The following is a 25,629-nucleotide window of genomic DNA, read 5'->3' on the forward strand; positions in this document are numbered from 1 at the left end:
CATTCAACTTTGTACAGAACAAAGTATTCAATGAAAATATTTCATTCATTCAGATCTAGGATGTGTTATTTGTGTGTTCTCTTTATTTTTTGAGCAGTGCATAATCAGTTCTAATATAATTGCTGACTGTAACTTTTAAATGAAAAAGCAAGGAACCATACAATATTTAAGTTCCACATCCCAAGTATCCCAAAAATAACCAAGTATTTCTCCACTCTAATGTCCCTGTGAGTTAATCTGTTCAGCATTGATCAATTTATCATTGCCTAAATTGTGAGATTTTGTTAGAATCGGTTTTTATTAGTACAGTGCATCTAAAATAATTCTTACATCCAATATATTCCAAAGAATTCATAGATCATGCTGGCTAGCAGAAGATCATATCTGTTGTACTTTACAACTTATAAAATTAATGGGCTGAATTTGTTGTTGCTGCTGTTACTTTAGAGAACAAATAAAATCTGTTACTAGCATCATTGCCTCTGTAGAGCAATTAGTGTTCTCTAATTTTTAAGTGGTTACAGTTTATTACACATGTAGTTTGCAATTCACTGAAATAATCTAGGACAGTAGTTAGAATAGTAGAAGAAAATGAATTAAAACATTTATAGTTACTTTCAATAAAGTTGAATGTTCTTTTTATACAACGTAACATAGTAATCATATTTTATATGGTTACTTTTACAATTTGTCCAGTAATTCCGATTGCAGTATCTTACAGCTAAAACAGAATGGAATAGAAGGGGAAAGATATGAAAAATTTTCTGTTTGTTATTAAGAAATATAGTTAATTTAGGAAAACGTGAAAATATAAATATGGTAATCCGCAAGTTAAATATAATATTATATTGTAAATCTATAAAATATAATAAGGAAGGAAGGAGAGAGCAAATATCTCTCCAATTGTTACTTTATTTTATTTTTGTAATTCTAAAATTCTTCTTGTTTTTCTTTTTTCTTTTGTATTTTCTTTTTTTTCTTCAAATGTGTTCATATCTGTTTTTGATTTTAGTTTTGTATTGTGTATTAATTAAAAAATAAAAAATATTTTTTTTTAAAAAAAGGGGGAAAGATAAATTACAGAAGAAAGAATAGAAATCATTTTTTTCATGGTTTGAGCTGAACAATGAAACACAGTGAACTGTAGAGCTACAATCAGTGCGTTCCATTGTTCTTTCACATAAATTTAGAAATTATTTCTTTTTCTTCTATTGAAATTATTTTGCTAAAATAAATTATTTACAAATAAAATTTGCAAACTGTAAAAGCTTCAAAATGCAATGCATTGTATTCTCACATATACAAAGGATTTTACAGAAACCAATATAGCTGATATCTTTTGCGAAACCTATGTATATAATTGGAAGAAGTCTACTAAAATATTGTCATGCCTTTTGATGCTTAAAAATACTTATCTTAAGAAAAATACAGCATAAGGTTAATTCTGACTGCTTAAAATAATAAGCTGGACTAACAATCTTCTTAGAACACTTCCCATCGCTTAAACAATAGGAAATTAATTCTTTGTCAGTAAAAGCAATGTTTTCATGGCTGCTGAGGGTTGAAGTGGAAGTTCAGCTGGTTGACATCTATACAAATTGCTAATGAATCATAATGAATATTGGGTGTGGGCATCAGGGTCCCGTCACTTTTGATGCTGGGTCCCAAGTAGCTTAAACACAACACTCAAGGAAAGGTGGCGACCTCATCAGCTCTTTAACATCTGGGATTTTATTTGGCATTTTGGCATTCTCTATATGCGCAAAAGAAAGAGTAAAAGAGGATTATCCTGACAATGAAATGAGTTACTGAATCTTGTGATAATGAAAAGCAGAACAATCCTAATTCCTTTCTATAGTCCCAGAGGTAGAGCTGCTTTTATAGTTCTGCAGGCCTAAATGTAGAAGGGAGGAACAGATGGCCTAAAATCCATGAAATAAGATACGACCTAATCCCGGGACCGAGTATCACTATTAATCCTGGTCAGTTGCCCTAATGTTACTTTATAACACAATTCAGAGTTGCTACTGATGAACTGGCTTCTTCCATTACCTCCCCATTAATATAATTAATCATAGCATGCTGATTTTGAGAAAGACAATGCCCCAAATATAAAACTCCATTCAAACCAAAATTCCACTTGCCAGTTAATTTAGGCAAGTGTGACCCACCTATATCGCCAGGCATGGGGGAACTGAGACACCTCCCCCAGGCTTTTATATTTTATGTTTGGTATGTATGTGTTGTTTGGTTTTAAATGATGGGGTTTTATATGTTTTTTCCTCTTTTAATATTAGATTTGTTCCACTGTAACATTGTTTTTATTATTGTTGTGAGCTGCCCTGAGTCTTCGGAGAGGGGTGGCATACAAATCTAATAAATTATTATTATTATTATTATTATTATTGTTGTTGTTGTTGTTGTTGTTGTTATTATTATTGTTGTTGTTGTTGTTGTTGTTATTATTATTATTATTATTTAGATGGAATGATCTACCCCAGTGATTGCAAACTTTTTTTCCCCCTCGGGTGCCGAAAGAGCATGGGCACGCACTATTTGTTTGTTTGTTTGTTTATTAATTAATTAGATTTGTATGCCGCCCCTCTCCGTAGACTCGGGGCGGCTAACAACAGTAGTAAACAGCATATAACAAATATAATGTTTAAAATAATTAAAAACCCTTATTTAAAACCAAACATACACACAAACATACCATGCATAAATTGTATAGGCCTAGGGGGAAAAGGGTAGTTCAGTTCCCCCAAGCCTGACGACAGAGGTGGGTTTTAAGGAGCTTACGAAAGGCAAGGAGGGTGGGGGCAATTCTGATCTCTGGGGGGAGCTGGTTCCAGAGGGTCAGGGCCGCCACAGAGAAGGCTCTTCCCCTGGGTCCCGCCATACAACATTGTTTAGTTGATGGGACCCGAAGAAGACCAACTCTGTGGGACCTAACCGGTCGTTGGGATTCATGCGGCAGAATTACACATGCGCAAGTGCCCACACCCATAATTCAATGCCTGGGGAGGGGAAAAACAGCTTCTCTCACACCCTGAAGGCCCTCTGGAAGCTGGAAACGGCCTGTTTCCCAACTTCTGGTAAACCCAATAGGCTCATGTTTTGCCCTCCCCAGCTTCAAAAGCTTCCCTGAAGCCAGGGAAGGGTAAATACCTCCTCCCCCTTCCCCTTTGGAGGCTCTCTGGAAGCCAAAAATGCCCTCCCAGAGCCTCTGTCTGAGCCAAAAATCAGGTGGCTGGCACACACATACACGTTAGCACTGAGCTAGGACAACAACTCGCGTGTCAGCAGATACGGCTCCGTGTGCCACCTCTGGCACCCATACCATAAGTTCGCCATCACTGATCTACCCAATGTTCTGCATAAATGCAATTTATACAGTAATAATAGAATACACCCTGTGATTATTGCATTTTAAATATAGTAGACTGTTTAAAATTTTGGGTTCACACAATACCTGCACAGTTCTGAATTGCTTCTTTACTTTGTTTTGGGATCTTGACAAGCTATTTTTACAGATACACAATTAAACATTCTTCTAAGTATTCTAAGCATAAAGCTGCAATTAATCAAAGAGACAATCTATATTTAAAATTAGGCTAGATGTATTTGCTCTGAATGAAGATACAAAACAATGAATCAAAAACAATCAGATCACTGACCACCATCTGATTTCCAGATTATTTAACATTCAGCACTGACCGTGATGTACCTGCTCCCTTCCTAAATGGAGATGAGCTCATTTCATAAAGATAACCATCTCTGACTTTGCTTCTGATTCATCGCTTGTCTGAACTCCATTTGAACCTTGTTAGACAGAAAACAAGCAGGGCTCCTGGCCCAGGCTATAAAATATAAATTAAGCCCTTTTGAAAAGATACGTAAAAGAGCTTTATTCCTCCACCACTGCCCCCCAAATAGATCCACTACCTCCAGCACAGCCAATAAAATTAAATGAAGCACTGCCTGCAGTGGATTAAAGTAATATAAGTCCCTGAATGTTTAGTGTTTGAAGTAACTCAAAGTATATGCTCAGGCTGCCAAGGCTGCGGTAATGCAGGGGGAACATACATTAAGGATACATTCAAGGATTTGATATGTTCAAAGTCATTAATATCTGTTTATCATTGATAACACATCCTGTATTTTTACAGAGCCCATATGAAGCCATATATAATGCTAAAAAAGTCTCAGTGAAGATTGGTTAATTGACAGTGTTGAAGGATGATACTCCCCAAATCTAATCTATTGTGCTTGATCACTACTAATTTTTTCATATAACCTGATTGTTTTGCTGTTGGTGGTGTTACACTCTGGTCATTTCAGCTAGTACAATGTTTTAATAACAAAAAAACGCCATCCTTCAAGATCTGTTTTTTCATCTTTTAATATCTTATTAAGTATATCTTTGTGATCTTCTACTGTGACAATGCTGATTAGTTTCAATTGTGCAGTTTGCAATGGAAGGAAATTAGTGGTGGGCTACACGTCAGGATTGTTTCATTAGCCTTGCTGTTTAGACAGGGGAATTCTTCTTTCATCACCTCTCAGCCTGTAGAATTGTCAGTAGAAGCAGGAGATGAGAAAACTGGCTGATAATGGTAATTACCAGATGGGTAATAACCATCCAATAAAAGTCCAGGAGGAAGCTCACCAAAGATGTATGGTGTTCCTTTTTAATTTCATTCTGATTAGACCTGAACCCAAATGGCCTTTAAAATTCTCTGTCAGATTACCAGAAAAAGAAATTAGAGGACAATTTCTTAAAATTTCTCTAAGGAACAGAGTTTTAAACTAACCCAAGGGCGGCAAAAGCAAGTATATTGGTACTCTTCAATTTTTTGATGATACTATGTAATGCTTTTCAATATCTGAAAATGTTTTTTTTAACCATGTTAGTGGAATCATTTCTTGAGTTGGGGATTTTAATAAAAACAAATCCTGACCATTTAAATTCAAGAAGCCTAATTAATTTGATTACATATTCAAACACAGTGCATACATTTGAGAGGTTTTATTATTTATTCATTCATTCATTCATTTATTTATTTACAATACACAATGAGGGTTTTAGTGGGTATATTTATACATACACATAGTAAAATACATGATGAAGGTTATAGAAGAGATACTCATAGTAAAATATATCTAAGAAAGAATAGAAAAGAAGATATAGTAATAGAACATATGAATGAAAGAATAGAAGAAGAGATATAGGAATAGTAGAAAAGTATAGGAGATATAGGAGAGCAATAGGACAGGGGACGGAAGGCACTCTAGTGCACTTGTACTCATCCCTTACTGACCTCTTAGGAATCTGGATAGGTCAACCATGGATAATCTAAGGGTAAATTGTTGGGGTTTTGGGGATGACACTATGGAGTCCGGTAATGAGTTCCACGGTTCGACAACTCGGTTACTGAAGTCATATTTTTTACAGTCAAGTTTGGAGCGGTTAATATTAAGTTTAAATCTGTTGTGTGCTCTTGTGTTGTTGTGGTTGAAGCTGAAGTAGTCGCCGACAGGCAGGACGTTGCAGCATATGATCTTGTGGGCAATACTTAGATCTTGTTTAAGGCATCTTAGTTCTAGGCTTTCTAGGATTGAAAGTCTAGTCTCGTAGGGTATTCTGTTTCGAGTGGAGGAGTGAAGGGCTTTTCTGGTGAAGTATCTTTGGACATTTTCAAGGGTATTATTGTTGGGTAGTAGTTCTTACATAACTTGTTTGAACCAATAATGTTCTTAATTCACGACAGAATGCAACTTTTCCATACAGTAACATCCCAGCAAACAGAAATATGATTATAAACTGGGTCAGATAACAGGAGAAACGCAAGAATTTTCTTTGAATAGTACTGCCAGACAAAGTACAAAGGTATTATTGTGGGAAGATGGTTTTTTTTTACATTTCTCTAATCTTATTTCCTTACTTCTCCATTTACTTTGTTTCAAATTACATAAAGGTAATGCAAACGTGTTCATTCATTCACAAATCACACATGTATAAGAACACTGAATCTGTTTGGCTGGAAATTGTACAGAACAACTCCTAGGTTTCCAAGAAAGAAGGAGCTATTGGCAGAAGAACGAAGCTAACGTATCTTTTTGGTCCAAGAGAAGAAGCTGTTGGAGATGAACCAAGAAGCAGGATGCAGCTATAAATAATTATTTAGGAGAATGGATTTAAATGGGAAGGAGAGGACTGCTTAAAATGATTTTCTTCTTTCAGGAGCACTTCAGAAAGCCTGGAGGGAAACATAAAATATATGGACCATTAGAATTTTGCTGCTTAGGAATGGGGGAATTTTTTTTACAGTTGTCTTTACTTATTCGCCCTTGTCAATTGCCATTGTGCTACATCTTTCACTATTATATTTAGAAAGCAAAATAAGTTATATAGTGGTTTATAAAAGTTAATAGTTCTGGCTTCAAGTAATTGCTATGCAAATCAGCTTCTGGTTAGTATCAATCACATGCCTCCACATTTGTCAAACATTCCTAGATCACTTCCAGCTGTATAAAGACTACCTACTTATTTCTTTCTAGCATATGGCATCCCATACTTTATAATGACATACAGAAGCCCCATTTTAAAAGGAGTCTGATTGCCTTTTCTCCATCAACACATTTATACATCCAAGCTCTCTATAAAGGATCAAAGCAGACCTTCACAATGCAAGGGCTGGCAATATTTTGTAAACCTCATCTCACCATTTTTATTAGTCTCCCAAAGGACTCTCCCCCCCCCCTTAAATTACAGAATAGATGACCAAATTGTTCTTCTTTTGAAAACAAAAAAGCAAGTGCTCAACAAAACATGTTAACTTGCGTGGTATCCATGAAGAAAATTGCAAACTTTGGATATCAACAGATTTGGGGATAAGTAAACAGAATTCTGTGAGCTAGCGGAGCAATGGTGGAAATGATTAGATTATTTTATTTATTTATTTATTTATTCATTCATTCATTCATTTATTTACTTAATTATTTAATTAATTTGACTTCTATGCAGCCTAATCCCATTGGGATTCAAAGCGGCTTACAACAAATAAAATGCAGTACAACAACAATAGTAAGAAGTCAAATATAAATATCAAATTATATAACCTTATAAAACCCCATTATATAACCCACCATACAATCCTATGGTAAATCCCATCGCAGATGTTAATATTCATGTCTCCCAGGCCTGCCGGCAAAGCCAGATCTCCGTAGCTTTCCGGAAGGCCAGTAGGGTGGGAGCAGTATGGACATCAAGAGGGAGTTGGTTCCATAGAGCCGGGGAAGCCACAGAGAAGCCCCTCCCCTGTGAACCTGCCAACCTGCATTGCTTAGTCGATGGGACCTGGAGGAGGCCAACCCTGTGGAATCTTATTGGTCTCTGGGAGGTATGCGGCAGAGACGGTCCTGTAAATAGTCTTAAAATACTTAATATTCTACAATTCAGAGTATCCTTGGAGAACTGTGTCAAAGCTTTATATATTGGTAGGGAGAAAGGAAATAGTCTTAAACTTTTTTTTCACCTTTTCTAGCTAACTATGGGAATTCATCTTACACCCTGTAGTTCATACAGGTGCATAGAGACCCTATATTTAGCCTCTAGAGTATTTTGATAGTTTCCACTCATGTTTCAGCACCTTTTCCTGTAGTGTGTAAAGCCTTGTTCTCTATGCGTGTCAGCCCCTGTCCAACTTTCAATGTGATTTCTATGAGAAAATTTAGGTCATCCTAAAGGAGAAACAGAACAGCTGAAAAATAAAGCTCTAATGGCCTTGAGGAAGAATTTTGGCTCTTGGTAATATTAAAGTATATTTTTTTAATTGTATAACTTCAGTATATAGGTATCCTTGTGTTACAATCACAGTTGAGCCCAAATTTTCTGTTGTTAAGAGATTTTTTCTCTATGCACCTAAGTCACCTTTTTCAGTGGTGTTGTAAATTTGAACGGTCATTAAATGAACTGTTGTAAGTTGAGAATTGCCTGGAGATGCTTCTGACAGTATAAATTATCTTCTTTTCAAAATCATAAGAACCTTTCCTTTATGGATCATTTGGGCATAAATAAAATTTCTACTACTTAATAATATTCATCAACTTGTCTCTTTCTGTTAAACTGAAATTAGAGTAATTTTGAGATTAATGTTAATTAATGTTAATAAAAACAGAATGGCCATAAGATTATCTGCATTTGTAGTAGAATATGTTAGGGGTATTTTTTTAACTGAGGACCACAGTAGGTTGAGGCACCAATTGACAACACCAAAGGCAAAAAGAGGCCTAAAGAGGGGTGGGGTTACAGTCCTTTTTTATAAATATACTGTAAGCAAACTTGGATATTCATGTGATTGTCTGGTGCACCTGTGTATTTCATTGGATATAATACATCATGTGCCTAGTGAAATCATCGAGGCCATTAGTGCAACTATGAGGCAATGGAGCAAGTCTGCAAAGACAGATTTGGCCAGGGGTGGGGAATTAAAGAGGCAGTTATTTCATGTACCTCATTTAGCAACCACAATTGAAACCAGAAGCTTTGTTGTTAAGCAAAGTGGTTGCTAGGTGAGAAATCACACAATGATGGTTATGCTTTCCTTTTCTCCATTCCCTCCCTTTTACAGAGTGGGAGAGATTGTTTAAGCAAGCGATGAGTGGGACACTGAAAAACGGTCTGGGTACCTACTTAGAAGAGGACCATTCTTTTTCAAGTGGACCAGATGTCCACTTGACTGATTTTTGCAACCTTACTTGAAAAGAAACCATCACAAAAACAACATATACGATAGGAAAAAGCGTGTTCTTTCTAATGAAGCAAAAATGAAGATGATTGAAGGTGAGAAAACAGAGAGCTCTGTTTCATCACCTTCAATCACCTTCATTAGAAAGAGCGAATTGTTTTCTATCCCTCTCCATTTTCTCACCTTCAATCATCTTCATTTTTATTTCATTAGAAAGAGCATGTTTTTCTCTATCATATATGTTGTTTTTGTGATGGTTTCTTTTCAAATAAGGCTTCAATTTCATCTGGTCCACTTGACAAAGAATGACCCAATCCGCCTTTTACATATGATGCCTTCGTCTGGTTTACATGGAAACTCTTCCCCACTGAGAATGACCTTTTCTAAGGTTTGCAGTGGTTGTGCACAATCGTTTATGAAGCAGTGTCTGTGTTTTGGGGGCACATCAGGAGTAGGTTCCTTCCGGTTCAGACTGAATCTCCCAAACCGGTAGTGACCTGCTGGTGATGTCACAGATCCAATTCGGTCAGAGCCAGTCCATGGGTGTCATCATCGTCATCTTCTTTTTTTTTTCTTTTTTTTGCATTTTTTTGTGAATTTTTACCTGTTTGGATGGCTTCTCCTCTTTCACTGCTTGAAAAAGTACTGTCCTGCCCACCCCCTGGTTAATACTGATCTTTATTTCTACGTCCGAAGCACAGCTAATCATCTCCTCAGTTGTGCTTCAGGCCGATTCCAGCTACTGAGTGTTGTGTTCGGGCCTGGGCCAGCTGTTGCCCCCACATATGTGAGAGATGCGTCACAGAGTGATTGTGAAAGCCTGGCTGACAGTCAGGAAAATGTGGCAGACAGCCCAGAGGAAGAGGCAGATGGTTCAGAGGAGTTGGCAGACAGCCGACAGGAACTGGCAGACAGCCCAGGGGATTTAGGAGGCAGCCCGTCGGATAGCCTCTCCTCTTTGGATTCGGATGCTGAACAAATAATCAATATGCGTAGCCGTAGAGCAATGCAACGTAGGGCTCAATTAAGGGATTATCAACAGTGATTATGGTGTCACCTGTGTTTGGTTGTGGTCCACAGAATGAGGGCTGGGTGTGGTTCCCATAACGAGGGCTACAGTTACAAAAGGGAACAGAGGCAGAGGCAAACTGTGGATGTTTATCTGTGTGGTTGGTGTGGCTTTGTGATTCCTGCTTTGAAACCTCTGCTCTGTGCCTTTGGATTTCAACTCAGCATTGTCAGGCAAGTGGGAGTTGAAAACTCTGGGACTAGCTGCTGCTCTCGTGCCTCGAGAATTCAGAGAACTCCTGGAACGTTTCTGCTACGTGAATTTTGTATTTGTTTGCTTTTTCATGAACTTTGTTTCTAGCTGAATTTTCGCCTCGAACTGTGTTTTACTCCTGAAAATAAGGACAGTTTTCTTCTGCCTTTTCTTTTCTGTTTAATACAAGTTTGCTGATTAGCAATGCACGTGTGTGTCTGACCTTCTTTCCTGGACCGTTAATTATCGCCTGAGCCCGGTCAGACAGAACACTGAGTATGCGCGGAAGTGAAATTGCACGAGGGGATACACGCAAGCGGAGTGTGCCTGCACATGTAAAACATTGTGATGCAAATTGGTGGTGAAAGTAAATGGAACCCACCCCTGGGGCACATGTGTTGCTTTGAGTTGACAGCAGGATCTGGGTAACAGTTTTCTTGAGTTCTGAAACTTTTCCATTATTATCAAATTCTGTGAAAGGACTGAGCAAGGTTTTGTTCTGTGAACTCTTAACATTATTATGTTACAGAAAGCTTATATTTAAAGAGCATTAATTCAATTTGTTATAAAATTATTCTTGGCATAATAGCTACTTTTCAAAATTTGCCATAAGGAAACAGACTATTTTCCCCTAATTTCTAAAAGAAATGAATAAGTAAAGCTTCCTGCTTTTCTTCCCCAACACAGTTGATTCAAATGCTTTTATCTCAGACACACACGGGATAGGGCTGTGACTTATGGAGGGGATTGGGGAGTTTGGGGCAGTTGAATCACAGGATTGGAGATCCTGTTTTATGAAACAGCTGCCTATTGTAGACCCTGGATGTATTTTTTAGTTCATTTTTATAAATATTAAATTTCTTTAGAAAAATAAGCCATAGGCATTACAAATTAAACATAGTGAAATTCAATATTCACAATGACAATTCCAAATATGAGCACCATAGTTAGAATAGGGTGGAATACCTCTGGCTGAGAAGTCCAGTACATTTCAATTTATTGTCGTAAGTACTGCATATAAGAGAGGAAATTAAAGATTTTTTAAAAAAGATTTAGAACTGGACTATGAGTCTGTAATTTTAAAACAATACTTTTTGCAAAATAAATATTTTCCACCAAATTTAGCAGTGGAATTCATAATATTTGAAACTAAATTACTGCAAGTGTATGATACATAAATCAATATTGAAGTCACAAAGACAATTGCCCATTTTAGAGTAAATGTTTATCTGTAATTAAATGCTATGCAAACAACTGGAAATTATCTTTCCACGCACCACATCCCATCTTTAAGTCTTCCTCTTTGAAGCTGCAAGTAATACAGAGCGATAAAATAAACCTATCCCAGTTATATCAAGTCCTTTAGCAATGTTAAATATTAGGATTCAGAATATAATTACAGTAATCCCTCGCTACTTCACGGTTCATCTTTCGCGGATTCATTATTTCATGGATTTTCACAGGGGGCTTAAATCCATTAAATCCATTGAAAATTTTAAATCCATTGAAAATTCATAAAATTCTTCTACAGTACTACTGTACTCTATTAAAGAAACTGGTAGGATATCACATGTAGTTCCAGCTGAGAAAGATAGAATGACTGTTTAATTCAAAGGGTGGGTTTTAGAAGTCCAAATACTCGTTAAATACATAAAAAATCCTTTCTTCTACTTCATGGAAATTCATTTTTTACGGGTGGTCTTGAAACGCATCCCCGCAAAAAATGAGGAATTACTGTACTGTTATTGAAAATGTTGCACATTCATTTACTAATAATAACAATACTTAAAATATCAGTTTAGTGGAGATAACAGAGCACACTGTTTTTTTCCTACTGGCATAAAAACATATTATACTTCAATATTAAATTAAATTCTCTATCAGACTCAATAGAATAGAATAGAATAGAATAGAGTAGAATATAATTCTTTATTGGATAAATGTGATTGTGTCCAATTACACTTTGCCATCAACTGTGTTGGGGAAGAAAAGCAGGAAGATTGGACACACAAGGAATTTGTCTTTGGTGCATATGCTCTCAATGTACATAAAAGAAAATATATATTTGTCAAGAATCATGAGCTACAACACTTAATGATTGTCAAGGGATCAAATAAGCAATCAGGAAACAATATTAATAAAAATCTTAAGGATACAAGCAACAAGTTACGGTCATACAGTCATAAGTGGGAGGAGATAGGTGATAGGAATGATGAGAAAAAAATTAGTAGTAATAGTGCAGACTTAGTAAATAGTTTGACAGTGTTCCGGGAATTATTTGTTTAGCAGACTGATAGAGTTTGCGGGGGGGGGGGGGGGGGGGGAGACTATATAATTTATATAAAAACTATATAAATTATTCATTTATATAGCTGGTTCAATAGCTTTAAAACACAGCAGTTTCTCTTTTAAGCTGATAATTATGAAGGCATACAATTAATGTAAAATTGTACGTTTATTGACATTTTATATTTATAACATTTATTTTGTATATTATAGACATAAAGCATACGCTGTATATTTAATATGGACTTTATATGAACTCCGTGTTCAAATATTGATATTTCTTTTTCTCATACTCAGGATGCCGAAGACTATAATTTATCCCCTTTTTGGGTGGTCAATATAGTTTGAACGATTTCTTGGTATTGGCAATTGACTAATCAACAATTAGTCTTGTTGCTTTCTACCATGGGAAAATTTGCTGTTACATTATGTTACAGAAAGCTTACTTTTTAAAGAGCATTAATTCAGTTTCTTATAAAAATGATTCTTGGCATAATAGCTACTTTTCAAAAGTTAGAATAAGGAAACAGAATTTCTCATTCTAAAAGAAATTAGGATACAACTCCTTTTGATTTACCTAAACTTTTCTTTAAAAAGATAATCTAGCGATTTTTGGAAGCTTGAATGAGAATCAATATTCTTCTCAGTAAGAAATGACTTCTGCTTTGCTATAAACTGACAAGAATCATTTTGGTTGTGGTGACATTAAAACTCATTTTTAATAAATAAATAAAAGCTTTCTTTTAGTGTAGTGAATCACAACATTTCTTGTTGATATTCTTCTAATCTGGAAGACCAGAGTGGGCCTTCTCCGGGTCCCGTCAACTAAACAGTGTCGGTTGGCGAGCCCCAGGGGAAGAGCCTTCTCTGTGGCAGCCCCGACTCTCTGGGACCAGCTCCCCCCAGAGAACTGCCCCTACCCTCCTTGCCTTTCATAAACTCCTTAACACCCACCTTTGCCGTCAGGCATGGGAAAACTGAGATATTTCCCCCGGGCCTATATAATTTATGTACGGTATGTTTGTTTGTGTGTATGTCTGCTTAATAATGGTTTTTTAAAAATATTTTAAATTGTAAATTGTAAATTATTAAATTTGTCATGAACTGTTTTATTGTGTTGTGAGCCGCCCTGAGTCTACGGAGAGGGGCGGCATACAAATCTAATAAATAAATAAACAAACAAACAAACAAATAAATAAATAAATAATCCTACTCAAATAGCTCTAGGATTACATGTTTGTATTCTGCTGTTTACTATTATTCTTTTTTCTGGGGAACATCCCCCCCCCTCCCGAAACTAAATATTCTAAAAGAAGAAAGGATTTTTAATGTTAATTCTCTTAACATAGTTCATTCAAACATTTAAATGTTATTAGAAAATGTGCTTTTTGTTCTTCTGTTTGTGATTTCCTCTCCCATTCATATAGATTTTTTTTCTCTTGTTTGCATACTTGTATTTTATCGTTGATGTTTTCATTTTCTCATATAATAATTATGTTTAGCACATTAAGAACTTAGTAGACAATACAGTATACAATTTAAATACTAAAATACTAATTCACATTTTGCCAAATTGCTATATTTCATCAATCTCTTTAGTGTAAAAATGGAATTGATTAAAAGAACTTCCTTTTTACATATTTATAGTTGAGTTACTTTTTATATGGAAAAAATATAATTGGCAAATATATATATAAAATTTTAGTTGCAAAAGCATTAAATATATACGATTTGTACATAGTTATGTAAATTATTCCTTTAGAAGTAAATATGTTATTTCTTGAAAAGAAATAGCGACATATACTTTATGCATAATTAATGGTAATTTTTTACGCTTACTTTAGGTATAATTAATAAATCATCACTTACCCTTGACATCAATGATTTCCTTATAAAGACTAGTCTTCAGGAGAAAAGCAGGACTCTCGTTGGACCTATGTGCTGCTCTGTCACCATAGAAGCTAAATGGTGTAAACATAGCGGGAATCCCGGTTCAGAACTAGTTATTCCAAAAGTCGGTATTGATATAAGAGGTGGACTGATTCAGGTCTGTATGTAGAAAATCATTTAAAATTGTGGATAGAATGGGTATGGACAATGGAAAGTCTAAGTTAGAGAAAATTCTTCAGATTTAAGGAAATCTTAGACACAGTTTATTTCATCTTAATATGTGGAAATGACTTATAATTCTCTATGTGCCTTGGAAATAATCTAAGGCTTATTAACAAGATCCTTTTCCTGGCAGAATTTATTATGTCTATCATTTTTTCCCCTACAGCTCTAAGTAAATTTCAGTCTTGTAATCTGAATTTCAATTGTTTTAAAAACATTCAAAGGAAATGACTTCACATTATTTCTTATTATATATAATTTTATATTCCTTCTACTTAATAACCATTTGAAAATAAAACCAGAAAATTGTTATATGGCCAGACACCAATAGCATATTCTCCCGATGACAATATTCCACTTTTAGCAGAAATGGAATCCTTTTTTTTTTTTGTAATTAGGATGCACAAAAAAGAAAATATTAATTGTAGACACTTACTACTGCTGTTTGATGTCGTATGTCACAATTCCAGATTTTTCTTTCCTTAAAAATTCCAAAACTGTCTATTGGTAAGGGTGCCACCCTACAGAAGGATCCTTTCCACTGAAGAGCAGAACCTGGTTTTTGACATTTCATTACATAGTTCAGTCCGCAGCTCCTTCCTCTAAAATTAGCTGCAGAATGACGGGTTAGCTGATTTGAAAGATATAAACCCATTGGATTAGCTACAGTTTGTATCATTACTTAACTATAGCTGTATGTAAACACTCTGTGCCATATGACTTGAGAAGTCTGTCTTGGGAGAGAAATGGAAACTTGAAGAAACTTAAACTGTTGTTAAGCAATTTTGTTTTTCTAATAGATAGTCCCGATGTTTGCTTTTCCTGGGTTGCTTGTCGGAATAGATGCATAATGTTGTTAATAGGGTATATAATCTCATAATCCTCCAGTCTAGTCCCCAGACTGACTGGAGATACATAAATTCAAACTGAAATAATAGAAAATAAAGATGGGAAAGGACATTCTAAAGTATATGTGATATAAAATTAATCATGTACAGTAGTCAAAATATACTTGATCATTTATGTATTAAAAGGAAAGTCAAAAACAGATTTCTTGCATGGCACTATTAAGATATATTTTTCTATATATTTAAAATAAATCCTGCTTCAAGATTTATTTTTATTTTATTTATTAATTTTTTCCAATACACAATGAGGGTTTTAGTGGGTATATATCTATATACACATAGTAAAATACATGATGAAGGTTATAGAGGAGATACTCATAGTAAAATATATCTAAGAAATAATAGAGAAGAACATATAGTAATAGAACATATCAATGAAAGAATAGAAGAAGAGATATAGGAATAGGAGAAAGGTATAGGAGATATAGGAGAGCAATAGGACAGGGGACGGAAGGCACTCTAGTGCACTTGTACTCACCCCTTACTGACCCCTTAGGAATCTGGATAGATTTTGCAATAACTTTTTTTTTGCTACTATACCTTCTCCTTCAGGACCATGATCTGAATTAGATTCCAATAAATCTAAAAAGGTCCTAGAATAAAGTTTCTAACAATTAAGTTACTAGAAAGAAGTGGATATAAAGTATTTGATTTTTTTCAAGTTGCTCACTATGATTTTTCTCGTTACAAGGTGTTTTGGGGACAGGAACATTTGAACTGCTTAGTTCTTCTTAATGAACTTCTGCAAACTTACCTTGTTCAAGAAGACAAGATAGAAGGACAAGTGGACAATCAGATGTATCCAGTACAATTTTCAATGGAAAAAAACCAGATGTCTAAAACAGAACATACTTCAGATGATTTACGAACAGGCCTATTCCAGTATATACAAGATACAGGTATTATATAGCAGTTATGGAGTAATTTTCTACTAGTACTAAACAGCACTTAATGTGGCAGGCCTGAAGATCCAGTGCCCAAGATGGTTTCCAGGCCTGACACTGTAGTACTAAATATTACTTTTCTTTACCGTGTTTTCCCCAAACTAAGACCCTGTCTTATATTTTTTGAATACTGAAATAAGAGCTTGGCCTTATTGCTATGCAGTCAAAAGTCCGATTAGGCTTATTATCAGGGGATGTCTTATTTTGGGGGAAACAGGGTAGATAATTGTTTAACAAATTAAGGAAGCCTTTTTTTTTTAAGTTGTGGGTGCTTTTAAAGTTTGGCTTTCGTTTTATTTTTTCTTGTTTTAATTTATTTTAACTTCATTGTTCTCACAGACTAGGACTTTCTTTGGGTAAATTCTTCTTCTTCCTCCATTTCACCTCAATTTAATAGATACACAAAAACTACCAGGTGCCTATGAAGTTGTGTTTTACAATGAAACCGAGGATGATCCAGGAATGATGTTATGGAGATATCCAGAGCCCAGGGTACTCACCCTAGTGAGAATCACCCCAGTTCCTTTTAACACCACTGAAGATCCAGATATTAGCACTGCAGATCTTGGAGATGTACTTCAGGTTGGTAGCATCTTTATTAATTTGGGAAACAACTCTCAGGATGCCAATGGGAAATTCATTCAAAAAGTGAAAATACATCCGTGAGTTACAAAAGACAAAAACGTTTGCTGTTCATGAGAAATTATGGAGTCTCAATTTGTTAGAGTTTATTGATTAGATTTGTATGTCACCAGACTTCAAATAATTTCCAACCTTTGGTTCCAGTAAATCTGAAAAAAGAAATATAAATGGTATTTCGTAAGCGCCTTAAAACCCACCTCTGTCGTCAAGCATGGGGGAAATGAGATATTCCTTTCCCCCTAGGCCAGTGATGGGCAACCTTTTGAGCTTGGTGTGTCAAAATTCGCCAAAAAACCCAGCATAACTCAGGTGGAGTGTCACCTTGAGAAAAAAACCATAATTTTGTGCTAAAAGTGTCTGGTAACCGATTCCAGGCACTCCAAATTTCCTGTTCATAGTGGCACTTCCTCTTGATTCTCCAAGCGGCACCTTTCTAGACTCTCAAGCTTTGACTCAAGTCAACAAACAAGCTTCGCCGAGTCTTACTTTCACTTTGCAGAATAGTCCCCGGACTCTTTATTTAAAAAAAAAAACTCCTGCAGGAGAGGGCAGGGCGCCCTTGCCCCAAAGACTCACTGAAACGGCGAATTCTCACGTGAATTGCAGGTTATTTCCAGAAGCCTGGGACAGATATCCTTGCAAAGGTTTGACAGAAAAAGCAAGCAAAGAGCAAACTTCAAAAGAAGGGAAAAGACGGGAGGGAAGGAGGAGGCAAAAGGAGGAAGGGAGGGAAGAAGGAAGGAAGGAGAGAGAGAAAGGGGCTCTTTGGAAGGAACAGGTTTCGTTCTAATGGAAAGAATCGGCTCACCCAATGAAAGGGAACGCGAAGCGACGATATTTCTTCATCTGGAAAAATGGACACCTGACTTCCTTAACGGCTGCGTGTCACTGAAAATGGCTACGCGTGTCAGAGCTGACAAGCGTGTCATAGGTTCGCCATCACTGCCCTAGGCGTATGCAATTTATGCATGGTATGTTTGTTTGTATGTTTGGTTTTTAATAAGGGTTTTTTAATTATTTTAAATATTAGATTTGTTCATATGCTGTTTTATTATTGTTGTTAGCCGCCCCAAGTCTACGGAGAGGGGCGGCATACAAATCTAATAATAATAAAATAAAAATTAAAAAAATAAATTTTGCAGGCATAATATTATATCTAATTTAATTTAATTTATTCAACTTCTATGCCGTCCAATCCCATAGGACTAAGGACGGTTTACAACAATAAAAAACAATACAATAGTACAATAATAAAAAGAAGTCGAACATCAACTGTAGATTTAAAACCCCATTATAACCCTGACAAACCCATTATAATAATCCAAAAAAGCCCCAGTCTAACAAACATACATACCAACCAAACATAATTTGGGTACGTCAGTTGTTAGAGTTTACGGCCCCTAGGCCTGTGGACAAAGCCAGGGCTTAACAGCTTTTCAGCAGTGTGAACATCGGGGGGGGGGGGAGCGGGGGGAGTTGGTTCCATAGAGCCATTAATATTCCATTAATATTGTTTTTTTCTATGTTTTTGTAATATTTGTAGTGCATTGTTTTGTCTTGTAAGTAGTTTAGAGCTAATCTGGAATGGAACCACATTGAAATCTTAGAAATAATTGTAATTACAGGTAGTCCTTATTCAGCAATCATTATTCGGTGATGCGCTGAATAAGGGGACTTAACAACTGTTGTAATTGTGGCTGTTGCAGCAATCCAACAGTCAGATCATCCTGAGTTGGTGTTCTACCGGACTCTCTGGTAGAAGCCTCCCGAAAATTCACGGGTACAAATTTCAGACACACACACGTTTGAAAATTCAAAACAATGTCCTTTATCAAAAATTCAAAAGAAACAAAGCACCCTTTTTGTATTGCAAAGAGCACTCGTCCCCAAAACAACCTTCTCAGCTGTACAAGTCCCTTAAACAGTCCTTAAGTACTTAGCTAGTAGCTGTGAAGAAACGTCACAGCCCTCCTTCTTCCCACGAAGTGAAACACACACACACTTTACTCTGCTTTGGTGTCAAAGGCGTGAAAAATCCACAAACATAGTTCAGACACAGCGATGCACGATCCTGAAGAACTACGATCAGATAATCTTCCACAACGGCCAAACTAGAACGCTGCTATTTATATCAGCAGCTCTAATTACTGGAGCCCCACCCAAACACAGGGGGCCTCTCTTATCTCCTGTAATATTTCCTCAATTGGTCTCTTCAATGCATAAGTCTGTGCCTACGTGGGTCTAACACTTCATCATCCGAATCGACCGAAGATAATGGTGATTGGCTTCCTGTGCTGTGTGCCAAGCCCCCCTCTTCCAAGTCACCCCCACCTTCTTCTTCGTCCGAGGAAACTGCACTCCCTGACTCTGCCGGCAACAAAACAGGCCTAGGATATGTTGACGTTTCCCCTGCCTCCACCTCCACATTCCCTGGGGCAGGAGCTGGGCCAGAGCCAACCACAACAGTTGGCTGCTTGGCAGCCAATTCACAATTACGATGGTAGCAGCATCTCGTGATCACAATTGCCTTTTGAGATTTTCACTGCTGGTTTCCAGTAAGCAAAGTTAATGGGGAAGCTGTCAGGACATCACAAATGGCATTCACAGGACACTGCGACAATGTGGGGTTTGTCTAACAACAGCCACTGTAACTGCTACTACAGCCATTATAAGTGGGCGTGAAAGAGTTGCTGGTCCTAGTTACCATAATAATACCCTATGCAACTAGACTTACAATCCTAGGTTTAGAAAGCTTAGAACTAAGTCGCCTTAAACACAACCTAAGCACAGCCCATAAAATCATCTGCTACAATGTCCTTCCTATCAGTGCCTAATTCAGCTTCAAACGCAACAACACACGAGCACACAACAGATACAAACTCAAAATAAACCGCTCCAAACTCGACTGCAGGAAATACGACTTTAGTAACCGAGTAGTTGATGCATGGAACTCACTACCTGACTCTGTTATCATCACCTAAACCCCAAAACCACCTCGGCTTGATTGAGATCGGAAAGCTACATTGGATTCTTGGAGGCCAATATAATATAATCTTTTTGGAGATAATACTTCATTTTATGCTCTTGTGCACTTGTAACTTTTTGTTTTACATTTCCCATTGAGACTACAATGTTGAGCTGGCAATTGAGAGCCTGGGAAAAGAACATTCAGAAAACCACACATTTTACTGATGTTTGAGTCATTTCTCACATTTGAGAAGCAAGTATTTTGGAAATCCAAATAATTTGTGTATGACATGCAATGATTTAAGTTCTTGGTATTAGCAAAGAAAACCATAAAAATTCTACCACAGTTAACAGGAAGGAAGGAATTCTTCCCTGATTTACAATCAATAAAGTTTTTGATTTTTCTAGTCCCCCTTTGTATATCACATTCTTTCTTATGTGCAGTATCAGAGCCCTGTGGAATTTAGATGTAAAATAATGTAATTTCAGCTTGATCATTTTCTTCCAGTGAAAAATTCATGAGCCAAAATTACTAACAATTAAAGCTCAGTGAGTGTATGTATACAAGTGTGTGTTTGACATGTACACATCTCCATTATAAATCTCCGATAGTAATGTAGGAAATTAAAATGGTAAATATTGGTTTAGATGTCTTGATGATCTGATTCACATGGATAGTTTTGTATACAATGGTATAGTGCAGTGATGGCTAACCGTTTCCAGACTGAGTGCCAAATGTACTTGCGTGTGAACCCCCCAAATGCCTTGCGCGCATGGCTCTTATGCCTATGCCCCCCATGTGTGTGTGTGTATGTGTCCCATATGCCCCCTCCTCATGTGCGCCAACCCCTGCATGAACACATGGCCCCCCGCATGCATCCCATCCCCATACATACATGGCAGAGACCTGAAGACCAGCTGGCGGGTGGGAGTCGTGCACGCATTTGCGTTGGAGCTGAGTTAGGGTAATGGCTTGTGTGCCGACAGAGAGTGGGCTATGTGGACCTATGTGCCACTTCTGGCATGCATCATGGGTATAGTTGCTTTACTGCAATAAAATGCAAAGCCAGATAAATATTAGCGACAGAATTCTTGAAAGTATTCCTGGCACAGTGGTACCTCTACCTATAAACGCCTCCACTTAAGAACTTTTCTAGATAAGAGCCGGGTGTTCAAAAAAAAAATTGGCCTCTTCTCAAGAACCATTTTCCACTTACAAAGCCAAGCCTCTGAAACTGTAACCAGAAAAGGCAGGAAGAAGCCTCTGTGGGGCCTCCAAAGGAATCTCCTGGGAGGAAACAGGGCCAGAAAAGGCGGGGGGAAGCCTCCGTGGGGCCTCTCTAGGAATCTCCTGGGAAGAAACAGGGACAGAAAAGGTGGGGGGAAGCCTCTGTGGGGCCTCTCTAGGAATCTCCTGGGAGGAAATAAGGGCCCCTGGGAAGAAACAGGGCCAGAAAAGGTGGAGGGAAGAAAAGGTGGGGGGAAGCCTCTGTGGGGGCTCTCTAGAAATCTCCTGGGAGGAAACAGGGCCGGAAAAGGCAGGGAGAAGCCTCCGTGGGGCCTCTCTAGGAATCTCCTGGGAGGAAACAGGGCCTCCACCCTCCCTGTGGTTTCCCCAGTCGCACACATTATTTGCTTTTACATTTATTCCTATGGGAAAAATTGCTGCTTCTTACAAACTTTTCTACTTAAGAACCTGATCACGGAATGAATTAAGTTCATAAGTAGAGGTACCACTGTATTCCTATTGTTGCTGTTGAATTTTTAACATAGTTTGTGGATAGATACATAGTAAAAAAAAGTCCAAAAACCTAGTGGCTTTTCTCCTAATGATGTACGCACTTTAGGTGTAATACATTTTTATTTTCCCTGTGATCCTATGGGTTTTCTGAGACTGCTTTTAAATATATGTTTGCTTTTTCGTGTAGTTTCCTTCCCCTTTTTATTGAGACTCCATGCAGGTTTTGTGGCACATTTTTTAATTCACAGATCTATTCAGCACACCTGCATTTGCTCTAAGCCTAGTAGCCTGATGAATTGATAAGATAAGCTGGCCACATGCTTTTTCTAAAAAATAAAGGAATGTTATGTATTTCTTCCTAAAGGTTACAATTATTTCTCATGGCTCTTGAATTACCATATTCTGATACCAAGGGGAAATAAAACCTCAGCTCAGAATCTTGTTTGTACTTAAAGGCTTTCCGGACAGGAAGGCAATCTCGATGCAATGCAATAAGCCACAATACCAGTGGGCATTACAGGTGAAAAACGTGCAGCTGTGCCCCATACCACAAATATACAGTGAATATTTCCTGTACAGAAATAAGGCTTGGCTAACTTTGTTTCCCAAGAGGAGATCACATTAAAATGTTATAAAATCATGATTTCCTGCATTTGAATACTTGTGGTTTCTCAACTGCTTCCAATATTACAAAAGGTTTTTTTAATGGCTTCTATTAGTTGAAGATGTATAGGAGCCTCGTTCTTAAGTAATCTAAAAGGTGGAGAGATACATTTTTAAAAAAAGAACTCTTTTTCAAGCAAACTTGGATTTTCTTGACATTTCAGCAATATAACTGAACATTCCGTAGGTTTTATTTAATAAAAATCATATATGTCCAAGTATTGGTAAAATGTGCATACTGTATATTAGCTGCTGGACTTTCCCATAGAGAAAATTTAAATGCAGTAACATGGAATAAAAAGTATTTTTAAATTTTATTTATTCCTGCGGAAGAAAAAAAAATCAGTACAGGACATTGAATTCATAATAATAATCTTAATAATTTATACAATAGAAGATAATATTTGTAGCTCAGGATGGAACTGTTGGTGCTCTCTGGGGTTGATTTTATTTGGGGTGGGGGGTAGATGTTTCATTATCCAACTGGGTAACATTGGCACACACTAGGGAGTGGGAATTTCTGTCTTTTTAGAATAGAATAGAGTTTTTTATTGGCCAAGTGTGATTGGACGTACAAGGAATTTGTCTTGGTGAATATGCTCTCAGTGTACATAAAAGTAAAGGTGTGTTCATCAAGAATCATAAGGCACAACACTTAATGATAGTCCGGGTACAAATAAGCAATCAAATCATCTTAGGAACCAGTCAATATAAATCATAAGGATACAAGCAACAAAGTTAGTTATTAGTGGGAGGAGATGGGTGATAGGAATGATGAGAAAAAAATAGTAGTGCTGACTTAGTAAATAGTTTGATAGTGTTGAGGGAATTATTTGTTTAGCAGAGTGATGGAATTTGGGGAAAAAAACATGTCTAGTTGTCTTGGTGTGTGGTGCTCTATAGCGACGTTTTGAGGTAGGACTGAAAACAGTTTATGTCCATTATGCGAGGGGTCAGTAAATATTTTCATAGCCCTCTTTTTGACTCGTGCAGTATAGAGATCCTCAATGGAAGGCAGGTTTGGCAGCAATTGTTTTTTCTGCATTTCTGATTATCCTCTGAAGTCTGTCGGTCTTGTTGGGTTGCAGAACCAAACCTGACAGTTATAGAGGTGCAGATGATAGATTCTTCTGTAGAACTGGATCAGCAGCAGCTTGGGCAGTTTGAGCTTCCTGAGTTGGCGCAGAAAGAACGTTCTTTGTTGTGCAACTGTGGCAAAAAGGTCATAAAATCATGCACAATTCACTTAACAATTGTCTTGCTTAGCGAGAGAAATTTTGAACACTTTTGTGGTTATAAGTCAAAGACTAGCTGTAGTTTAAGTGTCTCTAACTGTATGGAGAGTATATTACTGCTGGTGTTGGTTATTTTTGTGTGTATCTCAGTTTGCTATTTTAAAAGATATGTATTTTGAATATTTGTAATTGGTATAATGCCTAAAGAAACAGTTTTGCAAGACATGTGGTAAAGTTACAGAAGTTAGCCAAGAAGTAAATAATTTTTTTATTCATAATGTCTCCAGATTCTTATGTGGGGAGAGAAATACTTTGGAATTTTCAGCTAAAGCTTGTAACCAAGGACATTGTGTTTTGCTTCCACAAACAATGATCATATGAGATATGCAGAAGGAATTTATCAAAAAAGCCTTTCTTCCTATCTATATTAGTTGCAGTAGCAGTAAGACCTTCCAAAATGGTTTAAGGACTACCAAATGATTGGGAGCAATCTGTCATCACCACTAACTGTTCGGTGGATAGCTGATATCAGTTTAGATATGCTAACTTCTTCTATATTTCCATAACCAGAATTAATTTCCTCTTCATTTGGATACTTTAAATGGAAGGCTCTTATTCAACAGGCTTTATGTAGTTCTTCCATCTTTCTTTTCTATGTAACATTATTTAAAAAGAGTTACAGAAAATAACTAAAGGGGGGTGTTTGCCCAGGTTCGCCTGGTGCACCAGTTGCGGCCCTATTTGGACCAGGACTCACTGCTCACAGTCACTTATGCCCTCATCACCTCGAGGCTTGACTACTGCAATGTTCTCTACATGGGGCTACCTTTGAAAAGTGTTCGGAAACTTCAGATCGTGCAGAATGCAGCTGCGAGAGCAGTCATGGGCTTTCCCAAATATGCCCATGTTACACCAACACTCCGCAGTCTGCATTGGTTGCCGATCAGTTTCCAGTCACAATTCAAAGTGTTGGTTATGACCTATAAAGCCCTTCATGGCACCGGACCAGATTATCTCAGGGACCGCCTTCTGCTGCACGAATCCCAGCGACCAGTTAGCTCCCACAGAGTGGGCCTTCTCCGGGCCCTGTCAACTAAACAATGTCGTTTGGCGGGACCCAGGGGAAGAGCCTTCTCTGTGGCGGCCCCGGCCCTTTGAAACCAACTCCCCCCAGAGATTAGAATTGCCCCCACCCTCCTTGCCTTTCGTAAGCTTCTTAAAACCTACCTCTGCCATCAGGCATGGGAGAATTGAGATATTCTTTCCCCCTAGGCCTTTACAATTTACGCATGGTATGTTTGTATGTATGTTTGGTTTTATAATAAGGTTTTTTTTAGTTGTTTTAGTATTGGATTGTTACATGCTGTTTTTTATCACTGTTGTTAGCCGCCCTGAGTCTGCGGAGAGGGGCGGCATACAAATCCAATAAATAAATAAAATAATAAAAGAAACTAAAATATGGAGTAAGCAAAAAAGAAGAGAAGAAAAAGTGGGAACAAAGTTGAAAGTAAAGAAAAGCAAAAAGGAATTATGAAGAAGTAAATTTTGATTTTCTTTAGAGCAATTATAAATATGAACTTGTTCTCTGATTATGTCCAGATTTCCATTTTTCCATAATCTGTTTTTTAATCACCCAAACCATACCTCATGCATTTGTCTTTTTCTATTTCTTGCAAAAAGCCTACAAAGTGTCTCCAGTCAACCATAAACTTAGATAATATCTTTTCTTTAATCAAAAGTGCCAATTTTGTCATCTCAGTTCCATCAACACCATCCATTCCTCCAGTGTGGGTAATGTCATATTTTCCACCTCTGCACATATAAAATCTCACTATAGTTACTATGTATAAAAACAAAGTTCCATTATATTTTTCCAACTATTTATCAATCAGCCTCCCCGCCCCTAAAACCTCTGGTTTAAATTGTATATATTGTATTAATCTTTTCAACTAATGTATGTATTTGAATCCCAAACATTTTGGCTTTTTACACATCTCCAAAGCACGATAAAAAGTCCTTTCTTGTCGGTCTCATTTCCAACATAAATTTGAATAACGTTTTGCATTCTAGACCAAGGGTCCCCAAACTTGCCAACTTTAAGACTTGTGGACTTCAACTGC

At 37.0% G+C, this 25,629-nt stretch overlaps 2 protein-coding genes across 4 annotated transcripts in view; one reads left to right on the plus strand and one right to left on the minus strand.

Annotated features, from left to right (window-relative positions):
• VPS13B (vacuolar protein sorting 13 homolog B) overlaps positions 1-25,629 on the plus strand; it is a 454,077-nt gene that overhangs the window by 313,052 nt on the left and 115,396 nt on the right. For all 3 annotated transcript variants that reach the window (XM_070748103.1, XM_070748104.1, XM_070748105.1), the window contains exons 37-39: positions 14,142-14,344; positions 16,009-16,216; positions 16,659-16,843. In XM_070748103.1, the coding sequence (XP_070604204.1) occupies positions 14,142-14,344; positions 16,009-16,216; positions 16,659-16,843 (596 nt within the window). The remainder of the gene's footprint in view (positions 1-14,141; positions 14,345-16,008; positions 16,217-16,658; positions 16,844-25,629) is intronic.
• Positions 1-25,629, minus strand: part of COX6C (cytochrome c oxidase subunit 6C) — a 336,477-nt gene that overhangs the window by 183,809 nt on the left and 127,039 nt on the right. The window lies entirely within an intron of this gene.

The sequence above is a fragment of the Erythrolamprus reginae genome, chromosome 3, assembly GCF_031021105.1.
Source record: "Erythrolamprus reginae isolate rEryReg1 chromosome 3, rEryReg1.hap1, whole genome shotgun sequence".
Classification (NCBI taxonomy): Eukaryota; Metazoa; Chordata; class Lepidosauria; order Squamata; family Dipsadidae; genus Erythrolamprus; species Erythrolamprus reginae.